Source organism: Oryzias latipes, chromosome 14 (genome assembly GCF_002234675.1).
Source record: "Oryzias latipes chromosome 14, ASM223467v1".
NCBI lineage: Eukaryota > Metazoa > Chordata > Actinopteri > Beloniformes > Adrianichthyidae > Oryzias > Oryzias latipes.
In genome coordinates, this window is record NC_019872.2 from 23,727,126 (window position 1) to 23,740,567 (window position 13,442).

At 42.3% G+C, this 13,442-nt stretch overlaps 1 protein-coding gene across 3 annotated transcripts; it reads right to left on the bottom strand.

The window, feature by feature from the left end:
• Positions 1-25: 25 nt before the first annotated feature.
• Positions 26-10,525, bottom strand: LOC105355667 (schwannomin-interacting protein 1). Of its 3 annotated transcripts, none has more exons than XR_002874634.1 (7): positions 10,069-10,525; positions 8,480-8,630; positions 7,609-7,691; positions 4,139-4,220; positions 3,863-4,034; positions 3,318-3,435; positions 26-2,459 (listed from the first exon to the last, which is right to left on the bottom strand). XR_002874634.1 is itself a non-coding variant. In XM_023962685.1 (7 exons), exons 2-7 carry the CDS (start codon positions 8,621-8,623, stop codon positions 2,365-2,367), a joined length of 633 nt encoding a protein of 210 aa, XP_023818453.1. In that variant the 5' UTR covers positions 8,624-8,630; positions 10,069-10,506; the 3' UTR covers positions 26-2,364. The 3 variants fall into 3 exon arrangements, 2 of the variants coding, with proteins under 2 accessions (XP_023818453.1, XP_023818454.1); XM_023962685.1 differs by having other exon boundaries at positions 3,924-4,034; positions 10,069-10,506; XM_023962686.1 differs by having other exon boundaries at positions 3,924-4,034; positions 4,151-4,220; positions 10,069-10,500.
• Between the last annotated feature and the right edge of the window lie 2,917 nt (positions 10,526-13,442).

Here is a 13,442-nt window from a genome sequence, read left to right on the forward strand (position 1 = left end):
AATGAGGCAGAATTTGTTCTCAAAATATATTTTCAAAGTTTATTTTTTCTTAGAAATATGGTAAATTTATATTTATTCTGTACATTGCAAATACAAGAAAATAAGTCCACAGAAAAACGTTAATAAATACTTTAATTATTGCTTAGTATTTTAGTTTTTTTATTCTCTGGAGCATAAAATATTCTTCTTTCCCTCAAGCTAAAGTGTTCATTCTCAACCCTGAAAATAAAATAATTGTATATCTTTACGTGTAAATGAGAACACAAAAACTGTTCCTTAGTAATGAAAATATTATTTAGCAATACATTTGCAGATTCTTCAATAATTGCTCAGTGATCTGAACTCCTTTCAAATGAATTTTAATGAGTTTTAGTTAAATTCTTAAAAAAAAGATTTTTAAATTATAAAGACTTTCAAAGTCTTCTTCTATGGAAGTTTACTTGTTGCATATATCTAATAAATAATGAAAACACTCTTGTTTTAATCACACTGGAAAGTTATGTCCCTGCTTGAAGAGTTGTTGTAAAACAGTATAGATGCATTTGTGTTGTGTTGTGTTTGTGTTGTGACAGAACAGCTTGGATCCAGAAACCCTCAAAGCTGAAGGCTGAGGGAGAACCTCCAGCTGCTGTTCAAATGGATGATTGCCGTTTGTTTCGACTCAGCTCGAACCGTCTTTTCAGGCTGAACGAACGTCATCTTGTGCTGTTACAGTCATTAGAAGAAGGTCATAGAGCAGAAAACTTTGGAAACAGTTTGGACTGAAGTCACAGCTCGGGTTCATTAGATTTGTCTTCAAGTTATGATCGAGAAAGAAATGAAACCAAGAAGTATACCCCAAGAGAATTAGAGCAGCTGCTCCCTGCTCCTCCTCCTGTCAGCTGGTGCAAACGGCAGCCATTGATCTTGTGATGTTACGTATGCGAGTCCGCTTGAGCCTAGAGTCCGGTTGGTTTGTCTTCTGTTATCGCTTCGTTTCATCCTGGGGTGCGATTAAGTAAAACCAAGCAGAAGCCGGCTAGCAGAGATGATCTAGATCACAGTTCAGAGGACTCTGGCACTGTGTGGATCTGCTCTGATTGTTTACACGTGATCCTTCAAAGCTAGGACATTTAACCAACCCCCTAAAGAACTTAGACGAGGAGAACAGAGGCGCTGTAGCATGGCTCGATACGATTGACTGATATGAAATGGCCCCTTTGACTTTTTGGATGGGACGTGGGAGAGGCCCACACACCCCTGCTGCTGAGAAAAGCTGGTATGATGATACAATACATCCGTGTCTGAAATCACTAGTAAGATTTTTAGGAGTTTCCAGGTGAGTCCAGAGTTTCTTCAAAGCAGCTTAAACAGTTCCAAAAACTGAATCTGCAAACTTCTAACAGAGACTTCTGCAGTGGTCTAACGGGGGATCATGTCCATAAATACTGTCAGCAAAAGAAAAACAGGACAGAGTGTTTTAGGATGAGTTGATTAGACATAGATGATCGTCTTCAGAACCAGTGGTTCAGACCAAACCCAACCAGAACAAGTGTCTATCAAGGTTTGTTCCTGACCTGTTGACCTTTTGGAGATCGGCTGAGATCAATCTTCTCCTGGCAGTCCTTCTCATTAAAACTAGATAAGATCAGCTGATCTGTGTTAAACCCATGCAGATGTCATTGAAGTTAGACGTTCTGCCAGTCTGCTTATGCAGAAGTCACTTTAAATCTGCTCAGCCAACCAAGGAGCAGCTGAGCTTCTATTCGGGCTCCGAGCTGTGATGCAGGAGAACTTCAGAGGTTTGGTTTAACCTTTAAAGTCTTCTCTTGAATTGGAAAGATTTTTAATGAATGTCGTTCTTTGATCTGGCTTGGTTTGCTCTCACACACAGCACTCTCAGGAGATACGATGGAAAAACGTGCTATTCCAGGAGCTTCTCATTTGGGGGCCTTTATCCAAAATGAGCTTCTAACAGGAGGGAAAAAGCAAAAGGAGGAGGTGCATCCAACCCCACTACTCCTCTGACTCACATTAATGAATAAGTGTCTGCTGCTCGTCACCATACCACGTTTACCCTGCAGACATTTTCATACGTCTTCATGATTCCTGTTCCTCACATAAACGCCACAGCCGGGTTTTGTCTGTGTTTACACCGAAGTGAACCGCGCCAGAGTCCATCGTTCTCAAGAGGACCAGAGCTCTCTTGCTTGGTCCAAACCAGAGGACCATAAGGACCATCAGACAAGTTGTTAAGGTATCGAAAACTTGCGGGTAGTTTTGATTTGGGGGGAAATGTTTCACGGGCGGGGCCAACCGTTAGACCCTGTCCTGGACCACCTCCAGTGGAGTCAAAGAAACACTGCTGGGAACTAGATCGTGGTGCTAGGTCAGGTCCTGGACATCCAGCAGCATGGCATCCTGCCTCGTCCGCAGCTGGTCCCGCACCAACAGCTGGGCAACCAGTTCAGAGCTCAGAGCTGGAACCAGAAAACCACAACTGTGAGAGCTTTGAAAAGAATTCCACTTTAAATGGAACAGTCAGGATTTGTCCTGTCTTGTTCACTGACTGAGATAGAAATTTAAGGACAAATTAAGCTTTTTATGAGACAGTTTAGAGGCGGGCTTGTACCAGGGAAACTGCAAGTCACATGCATGCTTTTATTTTGAAGGAAGCTGACGTGTAAACACTGAAGGATTAATGATTAATTTATTACATATTCAGCATACAATTCATCAGATCACTTTGAAACTACCTTAAGAAAGTTTGAATATGTAAGAAACATGGATGCTTTCCAGCTTTCATGCCACTGAGATCCTATTTCCACTTTCTGTCATCTGACCAAAGCAAATACTTTCAGCTAGTTTAGCATCAATGTAGCAATTAATAGACTATTTAGCAGGACTGCTTTGACCAAAAATACGGTTATTGCAATATTGCTTCCTCTTCTTAGCTTGGTTAACTTTCTCCAGGAAACTTATAAAATAACTTTTGTTAAATTTTTTATGTTTGGATAAACTTCAACTTCTGTGTCTCATATAGCAATAAGCTTCAGCCTCTTCAGTTAGCTGCTCTGCATGCAGCATTCACATGTTCACGTCATGCAGTGGGCGGACCAAACGCTAGCCGCTGATGAGATAGGTGGAGTTAATCAAGACCGTCCCACTTCCTGCTCCACCGTTCAGAATCCTCTGGATTATGGGTAAGTGTTCATGAGGAACCAGCCCTCCATTGGAATTTGATTATTTTCATAACTCCATCTTTACTGAACAGGAGTGAATGAACCCCGTTAACAGCTGTAGTGTTGGTTCAGACGTGAACCGGCGTTTAAACTAACCGTGAACTTCCTGCTGCAGAGACGCTCTCAAGCCGCAGAGCTGCTGCAACGATCGCTCCTGAAGATCGGAACGCTCCAGATGTTCCCGCTCAGCCAAGCAGCTGCTGCCATCTACACACTGCAACACACACACACAAACACACACTGAGAAACTGGCACAAACACACACAGAAACACACACTGAGGAACAGACTCACACACACACAGAAACACACTGAGAAACAGACACACACACAGAATCACACCCTAAGAAGCACACACTGAGAAACTGACACAAACACACGCAGAAACACACACTGAGAAAAACGCACATAAAACGCACATGCACACTCAGACCAAAACACACACACACGCACACACAAACCCACACAAGACACATGCACATCCAAACATACAAACTAACACAATCGCAGAAACACACGCAGAAATGCACACAGAGAAACACACACATGCAGAAATACACACTGAGAAACTGACACAAACACAGTAAAACACACTCACACACAAAAACACACACACATGCAGAGACACATGCAGAAACACACAGCTGTGAGTGAGAGCCCAACAGTTGCTCTTTGGTTTTCCTTTCATCTGCGTCTGCTTCACCTCCTCCTTCTGTTCTGCCAGCAGTTTGTCTCTCAGCGCCCTCAAAGCTGCAGCCACTTCCTGTTTCAATCCGGTGCCATGGCAACCATGGTGTCCCGCGCTGGTGGGACCCTGAGACAACCAGGATGAGGTCAGATCACAGCTGTTTGTTTGAAGGAACTATCGTTCCTGCAGAAACAAGCTCTAATGTGGTGATATTTGGACGTAGTGAAGACCTTCATTTTTACCTTCTCCTCTTCATCGTCGCTGTCACTGTTGTTGGTGAAGCACAGCTGCAGGTTTCTGTGGTGAAGAAACCTAACATAACAGTAAACAACCAATGAGGAAGTGAGGTAAAACACTAAACTTTCAATGCAACACCTACAGTTTATAACCCTGGTCCTGCAGAAAAACTGTCCTGCAGGTTTGCAATGCTGCTCTGCTCAAACAGACCTGATCCAGCTCATCCTCTGCAGAGACTTTGACACTTCCTGGAGTCGAAGGTTCTGGATCGCTGGTTATTCCACCCACCTGTTTTCCTACTTTGTATGCAGCTGCTGCACTTTCAGAGTTTGTTGGAACGTCGTTTGTTCCCTGAACTCTTGTTTTCGAGGTACATCCAGCTGGCACTTCAATGTTCAGTGAGCCTCTCCTGGACTGACCAATTCACAGATTCTCTTCTAGACTATTCCTCCTTGTTGACTTATTCCTGGTTCTAAGGGCTTTAGGACCTGCAGAGAGCTCCCATGCGTCTGTAGCTCCAACACCTCACCCCAGATCTCCCCATCCCTCTCTGGATTGTCCAGCTGCTAGTGCCTTTATGACTCTTTCCAGTTTATCACAGATTCTCTAACTATCAACTCAGTTTCATCTGGTGGCTCAGAATAATCCACTGACCACTGTGATTCAGCCTTAATGTCCTCACCATCGCTGACAACTTCATGGATCGGGTCTTTACAATCCGCTGTCATTCTGTTTCTATTGTCTCATACAAACATGTTTCTTTGTAAGTTTGGTTTGGTCAGAACTTGGCATCAACCACATGATAGCATGGATCCATCCTGCTTTGAATCAATGGTTCAGGCTGGTGGCGGTGGTGTAGTGGTGAGGGAGATATTACACTGACCAAAAATATAAACGCAACACTTTTGTTATTGCTCCCATTTGTTATGGTATGAACTCAAAGATGTGAAACATTTTCTACATACACAAAATAACCAGTTCTCTGAAATATTGTTCACAAATCTGTCTAAATCTGTAATAGTGAGCACTTCTCCTTTGCCAAGACAATCCATCCCACCTCACAGGTGTGCCATATCAAGATGCTGATTAGACAGCATGATTATTGCACAGGTGTGCCTTAGACTGGCCACAAGAAAAGGCCATTCTGAAATCTTCAGTTGTATCACACAGCACAATGCAACAGATGTCGCAGGAATGTCCACCAGAGCTGTTGCTAGGGAATTGAATGTCCATTTCTCCACCATAAGCCGTCTCCAAAGGCGTTTCGGATAATTTGGCAGCACATCCAACCGGCCTCACAACCGCAGACCACGTGTAACCACACCAGCCCAAGACCTCCACATCAAGCATGTCCACCTCCAAGATCGTCTGAGACCAGCCACTCGGACAGCTGCTGAAGCAATCGGTTTTCATAACCACAGAATGTCTGCACAAACTCTCAGAAACCGTCTCAGGGAAGCTCATCTGCATGCTCGTCGTCCTCATTGAGGTCTCGATCTCACTCCAGTTCGTCGTCGTAACCGACTTGAGTGGGCAAATGCTCACATGCGATGGCGTCTGGCATGTTGGAAAGGTGTTCTCTTCACGAATGAATCCCGCTTTACACTGTTCAGGGCAGATGGCAGACAGCGTGTGTGGCGTCGTGTGGGTGAGCGTTTTTCTGATGTCAATGTTGTGGATCGAGTAACCCATGGTGGTGGTGGGGTTATGGTATTGGCAGGCTTATGTTATGGGCGACGAACACAGGTACATTTCATTGATGACATTTTGAATGCACAGAGATACCGTGACGAGATCCTGGGCCCATTGTTGTGCCGTACATCCAACAACATCACTTCATGTTGCAGCATGATAATACACGGCCCCATGTTGCAAGGATCTGTACACAATTCTTGGAAGCTGAAAACATCCCAGTTCTTGCATGGTTAGCATACTCACCGGACATGTCACCCATTGAGCATGTTTGGGATGCTCTGGATCGGCGTATACGACAGCGTGTTCCAGTTCCTGCCAATATCCAGCAACTTCGCACAGCCATTGAAGAAGAGTGGACCAACATTCCACAGGCCACAGTAGACAACCTGATCAACTCTATGCGAAGGAGATGTGTCGCACTTCATGAGGTAAATGGTGGTCACACCAGATACTGACTGGTTGTCTGAGTCCCCTGACCCCCTCAATAAAACAAAACTGAAGATTTCAGAGTGGCCTTTTCTTGTGGCCAGTCTAAGGCACACCTGTGCAATAACCATGCTGTCTAATCAGCATCTTGATATGAAGAAATTCTGTGGTTATGCAAACCGATTGTTTCAGCAGCTGTCCGAGTGGCTGGTCTCAGACGATCTTGGAGGTGGACATGCTGGATGTGGAGGTTTTGGGCTGGTGTGGTTACACGTGGTCTGCGGTTGTGAGGCCGGTTGGATGTGCTGCCAAATTATCGGAAACGCCTTTGGAGATGGCTTATGGTGGAGAAATGGACATTCAATTCCCTAGCAACAGCTCTGGTGGACATTCCTGCTATCAGCATGCCAATTGCACGCCCCCTTAAAACTTGCGACATCTGTTGCATTGTGCTGTGTGATACAACTGAAGATTTCAGAATGGCCTTTTCTTGTGGCCAGTCTAAGGCACACCTGTGCAATAATCATACTGTCTAATCAGCATCTTGATATGGCACACCTGTGAGGTGGGATGGATTGTCTTGGCAAAGGAGAAGTGCTCACTATCACAGATTTAGACAGATTTGTGAACAATATTTCAGAGAACTGGTTATTTTGTGTATGTGGAAAATGTTTCACATCTTTGAGTTCATACCATAAAAAATGGGAGTAATAACAAAAGTGTTGTGTTTACATTTTGGGTCAGTGTATCTTGGCACATTTAGGACCCCTTAGTATCAATTTCCAGTGCCACAGCCTGTGTCCATCCCTTTCTGACCACAGTGTACCATCTTCTGATGGCTACTTCCAGCAGGATAAGGCTCCATGTCATAAAGCTGGAATCATCTCAGACTGGTTTATTGAACATGACAATGAGTTCTCTGGACTCAAATGGTCTCCACAGTCGCCAGACCTCAACCCAATAGATCACCTTTGGGATGTGGTGGAGTGGGAGATTGGCATTGTGGATGTTCAGCCGACAAATCTGCAGTAACTGTGTGATGCTGTCATGTCAATATGGACCAAACTCTCTGAGGAATGTTTCAAGAACCTTGTAGAATCGATGCCACCAAGGATTGAGGCAGTTCTGAAGGCAAGAGGAGGTTTAACCCGGTACTGGCAAGGTGTTCCTAATAAAGTGGTTGGTTGTTGAGTGTGGCTTCAAAGAGTACTTTTGAATCTGGGACACAGACAAATGTTGCAATGTTCTCCACATGCCATGTGGCAATGTTTGTAGTCCTGAGAATGAGGACTGAAAAATAACTTAAAACATCACACACCCAATGATGTGAATAATTTGTTACCGGGATGAGACTATGGCGAGCCGACATCGCCGGAGGTCCTCTTCCTCATCTAGGGCACCCCCCTCCCCCTCTCCAGTCCGTTTCTGCAGAACACAAAGATGAATTAATCTGGATGAAACCGTTTTCTATTTCGACAAATTGTTTGTCCCTCAAGTAGCTGTAACAGGTTCCGGGAACCCAGTGTCCCGCAAGGGATACGGCGGGTTAAGAAGATGGATGGATGGATAGATGGATGGATGGATGGATGGATGGATGGCTGGGTGGATGGATGGATGGATGGATGGATGCATGGATTTGTCCCTGATAGAAAATAATCCCAGGATTTGAAAACGTTCAGTCGTTTTCCTTTAACAGATGCACAAACAAACAAAAGTTTCCTAAACTAAATCGTCAAATAATTCAAATTAAACGTTTTGGTTTGAAATCACATCTGTCTACAGATTTTTTTCTTTTTTTTTTCTCTCTTTACTGAATGACGGATCGTTTTCTGTTGTCAGCAAAAAAGACCAACAGTTTTTCAGCACAAAGCATGACCTGGATGCTGTTCAACAACCTCATGTTCTCCTTCACTGTCCCACAGATGAACATCTGGTTTCATCTCTGTAACATCGCTGGGATAACTCTGATGGAGGAGGTACGGGATAATACAGCCTACTTTGAAAGTTTCTTTCACACAAAGACGGTTTAAAAGGATCCAAATATGGAACAGATGAACTCAAACATGGGGGTTCAAATGTGGACACAGACAAACAGAAAAGATTAATTTGCTCTTCATTGATAGCCTTTCTTTAGCTGTGATTCTCAGCACTTGACACAGAGAAAGGAAGTTCCTGGGGCTTATGGGAAATGTAGTAGTGTCTTCATAGCTCACCCTTGCCCTCTCCTGCTCCAATTTCTCCAGCTCAGCAATCCGTAGGGCCAGGTCTTCCCAGTGCATGATGGGAAAGTCTTGATAGTTCACTGCACCCTGATGAAGCTCCTCCTCCTCCTCAGCTGACTCCTTCTCAGCCTCCATCCTCCTTCTGAAAAAAAGTTGTGAAAAAAATTAAATGATAATGCTCTTTTTATCGTGTTTTGTGACATTTTTCTGAAGATGGAAGAAATTTTATAAAGAAAATTCATCTTAAAATTACATTTCTATATATTTCTTTATTTAAATCGTTTGAATCAGAAGAACTTTGAAAAAGATTGTATTTGTGACGTAGGGTGGGTCACAAGCTCTCTGCTCCCGTCCATTCTGATGCATCCACTCTCAGACTAATAGATCCATGAACGTCTTTGTTTTCCTGGTCTGAGCTGGAATCTGGATCTAAACTGCACGGCTGGATAGATCCAGTATTGGTCACCATTTTTGTTGCACCGCTAATGTGAGGTTGGGGGTGTGAGGGGCTGTAAGCTAGTGAGTAGAGCATGTAAACAGAGAGCTCTCAGAGGTGAATTTCTAATGAACTCCTGCTGCTCTGCAGAAACCATGTCCTAGAAACGACACGTTCTCAGATTTTGGGTAAAGACGAGATAATCATAATTAAAAGACAACTGGGAATACTAGATCAAAAGATGATCAGAGTGTAACTTTAAAGCAGTTACATGCACATGACATAAAAATATAACTTTGTTTTCAGACAGAAAATTCTCCTCATGGTGTTTGATAAAGTTGGATTTCAGCTTCATGGGGGCGGGGTTACCTGGTGAACAACAGAGACAAACTATTTTGTAGAAAATGACCTCAGCTAGTTTCCTTTTCTGTCAGCACAGGATTCCCAAAACGCCGCTTTGCTGTGGCGTCCTGCAGCTGTCCTTAGTGCCATCAGACATGACGCTGCACTCATGATGTTTGGCATCTTCTGCACTTTCATTCTCTCTCTACTCTCTTGTAACTGGTGGATCAAGGTCTCCACTGTGTTCCTCAGTTGTTCATGTTTATTGATGAGTTTCTTCACATTTGTTAAACCTACGCTGAGTGTGCACTTTTGGAATGGACTGTCATTTCGTAACGTCTTGTTTGTAGAATTTCTTCAAAATCTGAGGATATAAGGTGAAAAATGAGAATCCAAAGTTGTGTGGATTTATTCCTCTGCTGTAATCTGCCCCCGAACACACAAACACACCTGCACACCGCATCCACACACACACACAAAAACACACTCAAACATACGCACACATAAACACTGCCTCTGGGGTTCATCTTGGGCCCGTAGTAACCATGTCCTAGACACGCCCCTGTAGTTGGACCAAACTCTGTCTGGAGGTTCTCCTGATTCTGTTACGTTGGTCTTAGTGTGGGAACGAACTAATTCGTTTCAAAATTGTCAGATCCGAGTCTAAAACGAAAAGATCCGAAACGAAAAGCCCTAAACTTCCAACTCAGACTGAAACAGGTTAGGGTCGGACACAGAACACTCCGGACCGAGCCTGCTGTCTGTCAGTTGTTTACGGCAGCGCAGCAGCGGTTCGACCCACCTCACAGTCGCGTCCGGGCGGGTCCGGTTCTGGCCGCCATGGTGCCGTCCAGAGCCCTGAAGAAAGTCGGAAGAAAGTTGAGTTAAGGCGGACAGAGGCAGCTGCAGGCGGCGGGAGCCTTCCTCCTCTCCTCCTCTTCCTCCTCCCGCAGCCTTCCGCTCTGGACCTCCGGAGACTCAGACCGCGGAAACACGCGTGAAAATCCCCGAACCTCCACCCGCAAAGTCCCGCAGACCGCCGCTAGATCCACCGTTTGAATGAACCAAAATACCGCAAACCACTTTATAATAATAATAATAATAATAATAATAATAATAATAATAATAATAATAATAATAATAATAATAATAATAATAATAATAATGATAGTAATAAAACAGTCCAATAAAAGGTTAAGGACACTTTTAAAACTCAGCTTTTGTTTTTTTTAGATCTAGTTTTAAAAATGGTCTCTAAACGGAAATAAACGTTTTCCCAAAAAAAAAACATAAACTGATTGTGAGATCAAAATTGTTTATTGAGACAGTTTATCATTGATTATCCTTAAAAAAATATTCAACATTTTAACTCACAAAAAAGCTTTTTCAGATTGCATTTTTTGTGTCTGGTCCTGATTCACGACTTGAATACAGAAATAGTCAGAAACTCATTTTTAATCTTAATTTCAAAATATATGTCAAAATGCCACAAGAACATGTTCAAAACACCAAAAACACAATTTTCATTGGAGTGGGTCTTCATGAAAACTAATAATTGAATTCAATTTAATTTATAAAGCACAATATCACAACACAGTTATCTAAACGGGCTACAAAAACATAGAATCAGTCAATAAATATGTACAGTAGCAAATAACTAAACTAAACAGACAGACCCTGGACCTCCCTGCCTTTAGACCCTCCATCTGAGTGTTATTCTGTGTTATCTATGCTTAGTAGAGTACAACCGCGACCCGTTTAGAACTGCATTTAGACAAAGTACACTGTTAAAGTTTTCAAGGGAACAAGGCATTGTTCGTGTAAAGCTATTGATTTAAGTGGATTTATTACAGTGCTCTGGCTTCACAGCAAGAAGGCCACTGGTTTAATTCCCAGCTGGGGGACCTGACACAGAACATCAAGGGGGAACCTTTCTGTGTGGAGTTTGCATGTTCTCCCCCTGCATGCATGGGTTTTCTCCGGGGTCTCTGGAATCCTCCCACCGTCCAAAAACATGCTTCATAGGTCAGTTGGCAACTCTAATTTGTCCATAGGTGTGAGTTTGAGAGCGAATGGGTGTGTCTGCGACAGACTGGCGACCTGTCCAGGGTGTCCCCTGCCTTCGCCCATAAGTGGACGGGATAGGCTCCAGCAGCCCCGTGACCCCAAAAGGGACAAAACGGAAGAAGATGAATGAATAAGTAGTTTTTAATAAATTCAGTCAAACTTAAATGTCAGAAAGGCCCAACTTGTAACCGACTTGGACTAGTTTGGACTTGTTCTGCGAGTGCTCACAAAGAACTGCTTCTATGGACTTTGGTGGACATCTTGTTGGAATGAAAGTTATCCAGCGTTTTTTGTGAGTCATGTTAATTTTGACTTTAATAACCTATGTTGTATTCCTTATAATGAAAGCATATTTCTGTAGTTCACATTCAGTTTGTTTAAAAATATTGATCTGTAAACTTGGTCAGCTAGTTTTAGCATTACATGAACACTGTGCGTAACCAAGAAACGGTTTTTGTGATGCTTTTAGTCTTTATCGTGACTAAGTTAAGCATTGGGTTGAAATAGCTTTAAAAAATGACCATGTGTTTGTTGTAGGATTTCAAGGCAAACCCAGACACACAAGAAAGAAGTGTTGAGGAAAAAGATTTAGGTAAAAACTGAAAACACAATCAGTGAACAATTATTGCTAATTATGTAATGTTTGGTCTATCAGTGGAGGAATTTCCACAACCTGCAGAGTTTGTTCAGTAATAATAAGCATCTTTTTCACTTATGGCTTTTATTAAAAGTTAAGTTATTACTTTTGTAGCTTTGCGGTTCTGCAATCTGTACTTGTGAAAGTTGGGATTGTGTATCTCCGTGGGAGGGAGGACGATGTCCAGCTCTGTTGGAACAACGTTCTGGTATCGGTTTTTATATTTGTGAACCCCAGGATGGTTGATATCATCACATTAAAATGTTAATTTTCAACCCAACACAGAAAGACTTTGATGTCTTCTAGATAAAAGAAGAGTTTTACGGATGCACATCTGTTCACTGGAACCATAATTGAGATGGATCGTTGTTTAATTCCCAAAAATTTATTACGATTAACAAAAAATTATTCATTTGAGGTGATTTTCAGTCTTCAATTTCAAGTCAGACAATTCAAAGTGGTGATGAGAGCAGACCATTCGAATCGCCTTCACATTTTGATGATTGACAGTGTCGTGAAAAGTATAAAATCATTTTCATCAAAATGTTTAAATTCAGTCTGGTTCCCTCTTTGGGAGCCATGAAAGAAAGTTTTAGTCTGGTCCATAACTCCTCGTGGCCCAGCAAGCAGATAAAAGACATAGAAACAAGTATTCAGCAGATGCATAGATGCTGTCTTGGTTTTCCACTCTCTTATATTCAAAACTGATACACATGCTAGTTTTTTTTTTTAAAGATAATTTCCAGGTTTCACATTCCCGTTGAATTGCCATGAGTGCTCTTTTTTAACCCTTGTGCTATCCTATGACCCCACCCTTACATTGACGTGTTCTCCCTACCATGACAAAGGTGGAAAGATTTCATGTCATCCAGGGACAACAGTGAAGATCGCAAATCATCGAAGAAAAAAGGTTCAGGTCTTGTGAGGTCTAGATGACCCATCTCCCAATGTTAAAGTGTCTAGGATAGCACAAGGGTTACACAAGATGGAAGTTCAAAATATATTTGATGTTTTGTGTCTTGAGTTGCAGAAACTGCCCTGGATGGTTGGAGGCAGAATGAAGATTTTCCTCTGCCATGCACCAGATGCAGCAAGAATCATCAGGAGTTCCTGTTCTTACAGACATTAAGGTTTTTCAAGAACCTGCTGTTTTTGGATCCACCAAGATGCCAAAAAACCTTTGAAGTTTTTTAAAGGCTTCAGTTCTCTCTAAATTCTCAGTTTTTGTGGTATTATTTTAAATGTTGACAATTTGACTATTGGACTAAGTTGTCTGTTAAGTTAAATTTGTCATAAGTCTATTTAGAATTTTAAGAGTACTTTTAAAATTCTAACTTTGCAAACTGAATAAATCTTTTCAAAATAAAAGACGTCTTTTTATTTCTCAAATTTTTTTAAGTCCTAAGAAAAAATGTAGTTTGATCAACACTTATATTTTGGAAATTCACTAAAATGAATAAGTTTGAGTAAAA